General features: G+C 49.8%; 1 protein-coding gene across 1 annotated transcript; it reads left to right on the top strand.

Annotated features, from left to right (window-relative positions):
• Positions 1 to 5941: 5941 nt before the first annotated feature.
• On the top strand, positions 5942 to 11489 carry ADGRF3 (adhesion G protein-coupled receptor F3; the record flags this gene model as incomplete). Its single annotated transcript, XM_082672730.1, has 10 exons — positions 5942 to 6050; positions 7051 to 7111; positions 7537 to 7677; positions 8125 to 8298; positions 8766 to 8984; positions 9470 to 9679; positions 10189 to 10353; positions 10509 to 10705; positions 11112 to 11291; positions 11457 to 11489. Exons 1-10 carry the CDS (start codon positions 5967 to 5969, stop codon positions 11487 to 11489), a joined length of 1464 nt encoding a protein of 487 aa, XP_082528856.1. The 5' UTR covers positions 5942 to 5966.
• Between the last annotated feature and the right edge of the window lie 651 nt (positions 11490 to 12140).

Genomic DNA, 12140 nt, shown 5'->3' with positions numbered 1-12140 from the left:
TTAAATTGACCTATCTTTTCCTCTCTATCTAGATTCCCTAGATTCAGAGTCAGAAGACCTGGCTTTAAGCTTCAGCTCTGCCATCAACGAGCTGTGTGACCTTTGGCAAGTCATTTCCCCCTTTGGCTCCTTTTCCTCTTCTGTAAAGTGAGAGTTGAAGTGGATGATATATAAATTCAGGTCCCTTCCCGTTCTAATAAACTATCATTTAATAGTTCTAATAATTTAGTGCCATGTCAGGTGGAAAGAGAACAAGAAATGAGGATTCAATTACTCAGCCATGAAAAGAAACTAAATTGAGCTATTTATAGTGAGGTGGATGGACCTAGAGTCTGTCATACAGAGTGAAGTAAGTCAGAAAGAGAAAAACATATGCCGTATGCGAACATATATATATATAAAATCTAAAAAAAAAAAAAAGGGCTTCCCTGGTGGCGCAGTGGTTGAGAGTCCGCCTGCCGATGCAGGGGACATGGGTTCGTGCCCTGGTCCGGGAAGATCCCACGTGCCGCGGAGCGGCTGGGCCCGTGAGCCATGGCCATGGCCACGGAGCCTGTGCTCCACAACGGGAGAGGCCACAACAGTGAGAGGCCCGCGTATCACAAAAAAAAAAAAAAAAAATCTAAAAAAAAAAAAAAAGGTTCTGATGAACCTAGGGGCAGGACCGGAATAAAGACACATGTAGAGAATGGACTTGAGGACGCGGGGAGGGGAAAGGGTAAGCTGGAATGAAGTGAGAGAGTAGCATTTACATATATACACTACCAAATGTAAAATAGATAGCTAGTGGGAAGCAGCTGCATCACACAGCAGATCAGCCAGATCAGCTCGGTGCTTTGTGTCCACCTAGAGGGGTGGGATAGGGAGGGTGGGAGGGAGACTCAAGAGGGAGAGGATATGGGGATATATGTATATATATAGCTGATTCACTTTGTCATACAGCAGAAACTAACACAACATTGTAAAGCAATTATACTCCAATAAAGATTTTGAAAAGGGCTTCCCTAAGACCTAAATAGACATTTCTCCAAAGAAGACATACAGATGGCCAAGAAGCACATGAAAAGCTGCTCAACATCACTAATTATTAGAGAAATGCAAATCAAAACTACAATGAGGTATCACCTCACACCAGTTAGAATGGGCATCATCAGCAAATCTACAAACAACAAATGCTGGAGAGGGTATGGAGGAAAGGGAACCCTTTTGCACTGTTGGTGGGAATGTAAACCGATACAGCCACTATGGAGAACAGTATAGAGGTTCCTTAAAAAACTAAAAATAGAATTACCATATGACCCAGCAATCCCACTACTGGGCATACACCCAGAGAAAACCATAATTCAAAAAGACACATGCACCCCGATGTTCATTGCAGCACTATTTACAATAACCAGGTCATGGAAGCAACCTAAATGCCCATCGACAGACAACTGGATAAAGAAGATGTGATACATATATACAATGGAATATTACTCAGCCATGAAAAGGAATGAAATCAGGTCATTTGTAGAGATGTGGATGGATCTAGAGACTGTAATACAGAGTGAAGTAAGTCAGAAAGAGAAAAACAAATATCGTATATTAACACATACATGTGGAACCTAGAAAAATGGTACAGATGAACCAGTTTTCAGGGCAGAAATAGAGACACAGATGTAGAGAACAAACGTATGAACACCAAGGGGGGAAAGTGGCAGGGGTGGTGGTGGTGGTGTGATGAATTGGGAGATTGGGATTGACATGTATACACTAATATGTATAAAATGGATAACTAATAAGAACCTCCTGTATAAAATAAATAAAATAAAGTTCCAAAAACATTTTCAAAAATTCAAAAAAAAGGAAAAGGGTTTCCCTGGTGGCGCAGTGGTTAAGAATCCACCTGCCAATGCAGGGGACACGGGTTTGAGCCCTGGTCCAGGAAGATCCCACGTGCTGCAGAACAACTAAGCCCGTGCGCCACACCTACTGAGCCTGCATGCCACAACTACTGAAGCCCACGTGCCTAGAACCCGTGCTCTGCCACAAGAGAAGCCACCACAATGAGAAGCCTGCGCACTGCAACGAAGAGTAGCTCCTGCTTGCCGCAACTAGAGAAAGCCTGCACGCAGCAACAAAGACCCAACGCAGCCATAAATAAATAAATAAAATAAATAAATTTATATTAAAAAAAAATTTAAAAAAAGAAATAAGGATCATATGGGATAAAAGTCTAAGCTACCTTTATTCTTTAGTAACCTATTAGTTTACATAGTAAAGGAAGTTTTAAGATAACCTGTTTGGATACAGTTAAGAGAAGCCTAGACCTTTGTTACCAAAGACTCTACTGACATGGCCTGGAGGGCTCAAAACACAGAGAAATGGAAAGGGAAGTTCCTTTGCCCAGGGTACAAACTGGGACCTCAGAAAAGCTGCCAACAGGGATAAAAACTCACTGGTTTCAAATTATCATTCTGTATATAGAGGGATAAAGGCCAATAGCGTTATGGTTGACCTTGGATTTGGGAGTAAGCAGGTGGCAGCAATAAGCATCTGTTTGTCTGAATCCCACACTAGGTCTAAGCCTGTGGGTGCTTCCAGACAACCAGTGACACCTGGGCAAAACTGAAGGCCTCTGTACCTGGCTGGTCCTTAAGAAAGAAGTTGAGACTGTAAGATTTGATTTTTTTATTAAGATATTTTACCATTAGAGAATACAAAATTTAAAAACACAGAAAAATAGAAAAAACATACCAAATCCTACCATTTAGTGACAACTACTGTTAATGTCTTGGTGTATTTCATCGATTGATTGATTCATTGAATATAAATATTACTTAAGGCCTGTGGTGAATGGTGCTAGGCCCTGGGGAGCACTGAGGTCAACACAACAGACGCTTTGTTGATCTGCAGCATCTCCTTCCAATCTCTTCCTGGGCATTTTTTTGTACATGCAGAAACGATTCAAACTTCTCTAAAGTTACAGGAACGGTCTAAAAACATTGTATAAGAAAACTCACTTCCTTAGTTCTGTTCGTTGTTTTATATACCCTGGACACCTCAACTTTCATTGAATCAGGAAGATGTTATCTCTCTTGTTCTTCTCACTTGTCATGAACTCAAAGGGGTTAAGATGAATAGGGTATCAATTAAGAAAAATTATGTTTTGGGAGTAGAATCCTTAGGGGTTTCTCCAGCTCCAGCTCCATCAACTTTCTAATGTTCTCTGAGTCACTTTTTCCTTCGGTGTTTCTGCTTCTAGGTGGAGCCTCTTCTGTCCAAGCAGTCTGTCTTTGCATCTCCTAACTGGAGGCTACCACTGCTCAGTCTCTGCCCAGCACAGAAGCAGCTCACCTCCAGGGGTCTCAATCCCACCTCTTTCTTCTGTCATTCCTGGTCCTCAAGAGGCCCTGTTGAGCACTGCCCAGGTCCACTTGGCTCTCTGACTGACCCCCTTTGGCGACAGTAGCAGATGCTGTTGGTGTCCATCTGAAACCACCTGCAGCTGCAGTAGACAGTTTCCGACTTGCTGATAGCGCCCACCCCAAGCACCTGTGTCTTCTCTCTGTAGTTCTCAAAACAGATTCTTCACCGTTTTCGTTTTCGGAAATCAATTATTTACAAAGTCTTTGCTCCCATGCATGTATGTGCTCTATATGTTTGCTATTCTTTCAGCAGTGACCTTAGCCAGGGGTGGTGGTGAAAGTGGAAGTGTATTGAGGCTAGATTTCTACCCTAGGTGGTGTGTGTGTGTGTGTGTGTGTGTGTGTGTGTGTGTGTGTGTGTGTGTGTGTGTGTGTGTGTGTGTGTGTGTGTGTGTGTGTGTGTGTGTGTGTGTGTGTGTGTGTGTAAATCAGCTCTTTTTTTTCCCCCCCTTTTTTTTTTTTTAATTTGGCCTCACTGCGTGACGTGGGATCTTAGTTCCGCAACTAAGGGATTGAACCTAGGCCCCACAGTGAAAGCACCAAGTTCTAATCACTGGACCACCAGAGAATTCCCATCTTTCTTTTTTTAATTAAAAAAAAAAGCACGCCTATGGTTAGAAAATATGTATATCAAACAGCACACAGACCCATTCAGACTCTTAGTCTCATCCCCAGAAGCAACAACTAGTGCCAGATTTCTGATGTATTCTTCCAGAAATATTCCAAGTATAAAAAGCACAAGTATCTAATATAGATTCTCTTTTTTTTACATAAAGGAGAGTATAATATACACTTTAAATTTCACCATATATATTGGGATTCACTCCAAATAGAGCTATTTTACTTTTTTTCCCATAAAAATGTTCTGTTGTTTGGAAATGCCATAATTTACTTAACCTATCCCTTTTGGACATTTGGGTTGTTTAACTCATTTGCTATCACAAACAACTCTGCTTTGAACATCCTTATATACATATTTTGTATAAATACACTTTTGTCCACACTGAAGATTATCAATATCTTGTCTTTTGATAATTGGTAGGTGACAAAGAATATTTTCTTATTTCAATTTGCATTCCTTATACCTTAAGTTGGATGTTTTTATATGTTTATCAAACTATTGATATTTCTTTTTCAGTAAACTGCCTATGTTGCAGCAAAAATAGAAATGAAGTTTTCCCTCCTCTGAGAACAAGGAAAATAAAGGGAACAGTGAACAGGCTAGAGAAGAAACATAACCTGGCCTGAAAGAGTTAATCACTCCTTGGTTTACTTTAACTGTCACTAATTTGTAGTAACTAGATTTGTACTTTACAAAGCTAACCTCACTCCCTGGCACTATGTAATTTACATTCGTCACCTATCACCCCTAACTGTGTGAGTTACATCCAGTGCGTCTCACTCCCTATTATGTCCTGGCACTTACATTCTATACGCCCCTCATAACAAATCACCCCCTATAATTTTCGCATTTCAGAAACAAAGTCACCGGCCGATAAACCAGAGGCAAACGGACACAATTACCAGACTGCTTGACCCCAATTACCAGGCGGCCTGACGCCAGCTATGACTGTTTTGAAATAATGCAAAGGAAAGGAAGAATGCAAGACCTTTGATCCTTATCATATGCTCCGGACTACGAGCCCCACATATAAAATCTTCCCTGTTTCCCAAGGAGTGGAGGCACAGTTGTTGAGGCGCTAACCTGCTGTGTCTTCCCTTCTCCCTGGCAGAAAGATAAAGCCATCTCTCTCTTCCTCCAATATCTGTCTCCGTATTTCTGTTCGGCCTTGGTGCACAGGGAAGCCGATATTTCGGCAACACTTTTTCCTGTTTTTGCCCATTTTCTTAATGATGTGTAAGATAAAAAATTCCTGTGTTAATATTAGCCCTTTATTCAATCACCGTCCTACAAACATGTTGTCTTTTGCCTTTTTAACCCAACATTCTTTTCACCCCCAATTTAAAACTTTGTATACAGTCTAATTTATTTCCTTTCTGGCTTCTGGGTTTTGTGTTGTGTTTAGAAAAGCCTTCCTCACTTCAAAATTATTTTGATAATTTATCCCGGTATTTTTCCAGATTCTTTGTTACATTTAAGACTCCAGTCTATCTTGAAATTATTTTAGGATAGCAATCAGCTCTAATATTTGCCTTTTCTAACCTTGGCTCTTTGATCAATGACCCAGCTTCCCGGGAGTTCCAGAACAATCCAGATTTCCCAGATCCTTGGGGATGGGACTGTACCTGGCTTGATACATGGTTGGTGTGACCTAGGGCCCCCAAGTCCTCTCCTGCTCACTGAGTTCTTGGCCCAGACCCCAGCAGGGAACCTGGGCAGGCCTCTCTCACCGGGGCGTGTGGGCTCCAGGTGGTCCCACAGTGACCTGGACGCGCATTTGACTGTAGCATGGGCTGTAGCTCTTCCTCTGTAAATTCCTCTGGCTCCCTTCCACTCTTCCCTCCCATCCCATCTGTGCAGGGCCCTGCCAGCTCTTCTCTGAGGAAATTTGCATCATGCAGCAGCGGGAGGCCTCTTGAAGACTGCTTCACTGAGCCATGGTCTGCTCGGCTGCCCCTGTGCTACTCCCGGCCATGACTCTCCCTCTGGTGGGATCACCACTTGTCCGAGAGTCCCAGCCTGTGAGTAAGACTGGGGTGAGGGAAGACCCAGGGAAGATCTGCAGAGGTAACGACAGGGGCCCCTGGGTGTGAGAGGCAGCAAGATGTGGGATGAAAGGATGGATGGAGGCGAGAGGGCTGGAGGGAGAGGAAGTAATGTATTTTTAAAAAGGCTGGTTTGTTATAAGATCTCCGAGAGTTCAGCCTTATTTTTCAGGGTGTGGGGATAGCTTCTGTTTCTTTATTTGAATTCCCGTGAACACCAGCGATGCCTGCTGCACTCTGGATAAAGGCTCTTCCAGTCAGGCTTGCAATTTAAAAACGAAAATAAAAACTTTCCAAACTTGGGAACCCTTGGCGTAGACGACAGGAGAGAATCTGAGGAAAGGCAGCAGAGTTAGTTTAGCACTTTATGATTTGTGTTTTCTCCCAGGTGGATATCTCTATCTCTAGCCACATCCTTATCTAGATCAATATCTGTTTTTAGACTGATCTCCTCACCCACACACAGTTTTGAGAGAGGGAGGAGTTGGTGAGGAAATAATTTACAGGCACCAGAGACTAAGGTATTGCCTGCCACTCACCCTCATGGCAATGCCTATGGAGGGAATAAAGCCCCCAGGCCTCTGGGCCGCAGGCAGCTCTGCCCAGCGCCCCCAGCCCCCTCTGGAGCTCCAGACCCAGCCATTTCAATTAGCCTGGAGGCACGGGGACGGGTACATTCAGGAAGGAATTAAGCAAAGCATGTTGACTCTCCAGGGTGTACCTGGTTCCTGGGTTCAGGTGGGCTTTGCCGGCCTGGGCGGGATCCCTGGTGCTGCATCCCTGCACCTCCTACCAGAAGCCTGCTTTCCCCTCCTGAGGTGCCCGCTTGATTCCAGGCAAAAAGAGGAGATTCAAAGAGACCAAGTCCTTCCAGATTAGCCAGGCGGGCACCGGAGCGGCTTGGGGAAGAAGGTGTCCCCGGGAGAAATGCGGAGTCAGCTCTCCTCAGAGGTCTCTCCCCTGTGCTCTGTTCCAGGGACAGGGTCAGGCTGGAGGGGAATCAGGGCAGCAATTGGACCAAGAACGTGGAGCAGGTGGTGAGTGGACAGACAGGAGGAGGAGGGGGGAGGGGGACGGGGAGCCTGGAACGAGGCAAGGAAAGAAAGAAAGGTCTGGAAGAGGGCACAGCCAGGGGGCTTAAGTGGGGTTAAGAGAGAGACTGGGTCTGGCGCTGGTCACACAGGTCTGAACGCAGTTCTCTAGCTGTGAGGCCTTGAGAAGATCCTTCCTTTTAGAGAGTCTTGCCCACGGAAGGGGGTCGTTGGGAGGGTGATATGAGACAGCGCGTGTGAAGGCACCGTAGCTGGATGAGCAGTGACCACCTTCCTGGGCCCTGTCTGCACCTGGACAGGCTATGGGAGGTGCGATGTGCTCTGCTTCCTGGCGGGGACAGCGAGGTATGGGGCCCAAAGGCCACAGGCCCGTAGCTGCCTCTCCTCTCCAGCTGTCCCCTCTCCTACAGAATCGGTCCTGGTCTCCGTCTATGTACAGCTGTACTTTTCAAGTGAGCGCCAGCCGGCGGCACTCTCTGGGCCCATGACTCTCCCCACCGCCTCGGCTTCCTCCGCCCCAGTAACTCTCACTGGCCTCAGCCTCACAGCCGGTGGGGTGGCGGGAATTCTACTGACCCCTGCTCCTCAGTGGCTCTTAGCTGCTTGCATGGGAAGGGGGTTCAGAGTGCAAGGAGCCCAGCCCTCCCGCAGCCCCCTCGTCTGAGGTACTGTGAGCCCCTCCCTATTTCTTGGAGGGTGTGTGTGGCCCAGCTCCTTCCTCACCTCCCATCAGACAGACCTCCCCCTCCTGCCCCACATCCCATCTTCTAAACTTTGGCAGAGGCCTAAGGGGAAGATGACCACGGGCCCGGGCCTCGCCACTGCCACCTCTGATGCCTTTGCCCCACACGCGCTGATGCTTTGAACTCAGGCTGAGAAGGCGGTGCCTGTGACCTTGGGATTGCTCACGATACCCAGCCTCAGAGGCTCACAGGCATCAGGCACTGGGCTTTCCCAGACAGCCTGCTCACTTCTTATCCCCCTTCCCTCTGTCACAGAGTGCGATGTCACCCACAAGGGGTGTAGCTACTGTGCTTGCCTCTCCGGGTACCAGTGGAACACTAGCATCTGCTCCCATCACCGGCCCTGCCAAACCCCCGTCAAGCGCCGGCCTTGTGGCTGCCTTGTCTTCGGCCCTGCTGAAGCCGGGTACTGCCAGCTGCTGCCACCTGGTGAGGAGGGTTGGGAACGTGAAAACCAATGGCCCTGAGTGAAAGGAACCCTCTCTGTGTTTTTTTCTCTCTGACCCCCGTATCTCTGCCAGCTAGTGGCTCCTCTGGGTGAGAGAAAATGCCAGGCATCATAGCAGATCACAGGCCCTGCGCCTGGGACAGGAAGAGGGAGACTCCAATGAACAACAGGGCTCCGAGACAGGTGGACAAAGAGAGGAAGTTCCCTCCCTGGGGGAGGGGGAGTCCTAGGACAAAAAGCTTCCCCGTTTGGTTCCCACTGACAGTTAGGGTCTTCCAGGCTGGATTGCGGCAGCCACACTCCTCCAGGGACAAAAGAGAACAGAAAATGTTAGGTGGGGAGGGAGGGAGGAGGGATGGGCTTCAGAAGATGGGGAAGGAGGGAGAGTTTAGCTGCCTCAAGGGCCGCAAGTTCCTGCTCCGGGAGTCCTATCTTTTGCCTCCCGCAGTCCCCGCGGCCCTGAGCCTCAACTCCTGGCTTCAGACGCCTGGCGACACCCTGAACCTGACCCTCCTCACAAGCCAGGAAACCACCAACCTGAACTGGTTCCTGTGGCCCACAGGGAGCCCCAGCCCCATCCTCCTGCGGGCAGGGTCACGTGTGTCCTTGACCTCCAGCCGGAACCGGGCTGTCCTCAGCATTGTCAACATGTCCCATAAATGGGCAGGTAGGCCACCTGTCCTTCCCTCCTCTCTCCTCCCCTTCTTTTTTTCCTCCTCCCTCTCCTTCTTGTCTTGTCTTCTCTTCTTTTCCCTTATCTCCATTTATTCACTCTGGGGAAACTAAGGCTAAGAGGCCCATTGATGTGAAGAATTATAATGAGAGAACGCTGAAAGCGTGGTCTCAATTTCAACTGAGAACAGATGCAGGTTTTTCTTCACGATGTTGAAATGGCAGCAGGTGGTGCAGGAAGGGCATCTACTGGGGGCAGAGAGGTTCACCTTAGGATGCATGGCTACAGGCTAATAACAAAGGGTCAGGATCTCATCTTCCTCCTAGAAATCCTTTGGGGGACAGGGATCTTTCCTGCTGGGGTTAAGCTGAGGCTGGATGGAGAGGGCAGACCTAGGGTGTGGCTGGGGAAGCAGCAGAGACCCTGTGGCGCAGGTGGGGGCCAAGTGGCCGGGAGGTGCAGCAGGTGTGTGTCTGCAGGTGAGTACATATGCTGCTTTGAGGCCCAGGGATTCAGGTGGGAGCTGCAGCAGATGGTGAGGGTGCCCCTGCAGGTGACAGATGTGGCTGGGCTCCCAGACCAGCTCTCCATCTCCTGTGCCACCTCCCCTGGCTTCCAGCTGAGCTGCTGCATCCCCAGTGCCCACCTGGGCTACACGGCTTCCTGGAGCCCCAGAGACGGCAACGAAGGTATGGAAAGGGGCTGGTTGGCAGGGCTCAGGGGAGGGGGGCAGCTAGTTGCCCCCAGGCAGCTGGCTCTCCAGCTCCCTGGAAGCAGAGGTTGCAGTTCAACCTGGGCGTTCAGGGTCCAAGTCCAAATCTGTTTTTACCCCAATTCTGTTCATACAACAATAAGCACACGTGTGTAGACTTTTGCATAATGCTTTCATTCACACGATCTCCGTGAACTCGCACGATATTATTCTGTGAGGTTCATTTGATGATGGTCCCATTTTACAAACGAGTTCACTGTGGCTTCGGGGCCTGGAACTAGTAAGAGACGCCCAGGGAGGGTCCCCTTCCCCCCGAATCCAAGCTCTTCCTTCAGTAGTTTGATGCCCACATACAATTCAGCTCATCTTCGCTGCTTCATCCACTTCTGAAATTGCTAGAGAGATCGCCGAGGCACCGCTCAGACCCCTGGGGTCTCGGTATGTCCCAGGCCCAGTGACCGTTCCCTTCTCTTGTCTCCCCCTCAGCCTCCTTATTCAACACGCCGGACTCCCAGTGCTTCGTGCTGGCTGTTCAGCGCTGCCCTGCAGCCGACACTACGCACACTTGTGACCTGCAGAGCCCGGGACTGAGCCCTCTCAGGGTTGCCGTCTCTGTCACCGTCATCCAGGTACTTGGGGCTTGGGGTCCAGGTGGCTGACCTCTCACCTGCTCATCCTGGGAGCTGCTTCCTCATGTCTCCCTGTGCTGGGCAACAGGGCCAGACCCCACACACTGCATGGGTTTCTGCCCAAGGAAAGGCTCGGGCTAGACTGGGTTGCTGAGCCTTCCCTGGTATCATTTTCAGATGGAGACAACAGCCGCCCTGAGGACTCTTCAACTATTGCCTGGAACGTCACCAAGGCTGGCCATGTGGCACAGGCCCCGTGTCCCGGGAAGAGGAGGGGTATGGTGAAGAGGCCTTGTAGGCCTGAGGGGGGCTGGGGGCCCATCCACAGCAGCTGCATGGACACGGGGCTCCTGGCCTTGCTTCTTAGAGCCCGGGTAAAGCTTCTGACCCTGCTGCCCACGTGCCCCATCCTCCACGACCTATCCCTTCCTCACTCAGGACCCAACTTTAGAGTCCTTTCCCCCAGAGACCCAGCCCGAAGGGTATTCAGGTTCTCTGAACTGGAGCCCTGGCGGAGCCAGGAAGCAGGTGTGGGCCCCTCAGAGCGGCCAGAGCTCTCATGGCAGGGAGGGTGCAGGTCCCAAGCCTTAATCCCAACAAGGGTCTGCCCCACAAAACTTGGTGTCAGTTTCTTCCACGTGGCTCGCTCCCCTCTCTGCTTCTGGCTCCCCTGGGACAGGGCGTGGATCTGGGGAGAAAGGAGCTGGACTGGGGAGGAGGTGGCCCCTCCTTCTTCAGGGCTCGCCCACGCCCACCCCCCTGCTGTCTTATCTGCCTCAGCTGCTGAGGGCAGGCCAGGGCTGGCCTGTGGACCAGGTACCACAGACCTTGGCTCAGCTGCTGGAGCAGGCAGTGGTGGTGACCCCACCCACCGACTTATTGGCACTGGTGGCCACCATGACAATCCCGGCCAAGGTGGTAGCACATTCCAGAATACAGCTCAACGGCAGTGCCCTGGAGGTGAGATCCTTGAGCCACATCGGGGCCAGCTGGGTAGTGTGGGCTGGCAACTCTTCACCTCTGGGCATTTCTGTCCCTCTGACATCACCATGGGCTGTCAGATGGCAGACTCTTCTAGAGTCCAAGTGTCTGCTCCTCTGGTCCATTTCTCCTCTTGGATACCAGTCTCCAAGGCCACGGAGTGTGGAGGAGGCCTGATGCTGGGAACACATGGGAGGTCAAGGAAGGCAGGGAGGGGTGTGGAGACAGAAGTTCAGAGGCCTTCACGCACATGCAGATATGCGGATATGACGTGAATCCCCCCGTGCCCACACACAAGGTACCTACGTGGAGATACTCAAACGTACTTGGCTTTGCTGGACTCACCTAAACCAGCTCTCAGTATAGGCATCAGTTGCTGACCCAGAAGCTGCAACCAAAAGAATAATCGGGGACAATGACACTGCACTGCACACCCTTCGTGTCTGGGAATATGCGTCACACGGGGGTGCAGACGTGCAGGTGGCCCTCTACTTCAGAACGCGTGCCCTCTACCTCTGGGCACCATTCCTAGCTTTACAGACCTGTAGGCGTCCCCTTAGGACCTGGGTGGCCTCAAGGGATGGAAGGGGGAGAAGGGTCATCAGACGGAGGGGTGGGATGTGCATGAAGGGCCACATACTTGAAGATGCCCCAGCGGTTAGCTCAACAGCCCTCCATTCTTCCTGTCCAGAATGCCTTCCCCAGAGGAGATGGGCACAGCTAGAAGCCAAGAGAAGACTGGGGTTTTAGGGCAAGCTCTCCAACAACAGAGAAAGCACCCCAGGCAGAGGACACATTCAGGTTCTTGGGCTCCTGATTATAACCTGG

The sequence above is a fragment of the Grampus griseus genome (assembly GCF_964374135.1).
Source record: "Grampus griseus genome assembly, chromosome: 15".
In the NCBI taxonomy this organism is placed as follows: Eukaryota; Metazoa; Chordata; class Mammalia; order Artiodactyla; family Delphinidae; genus Grampus; species Grampus griseus.
Note: the sequence above shows the minus strand (reverse complement) of the source record. Positions and strands in the feature narration are given on the sequence as shown.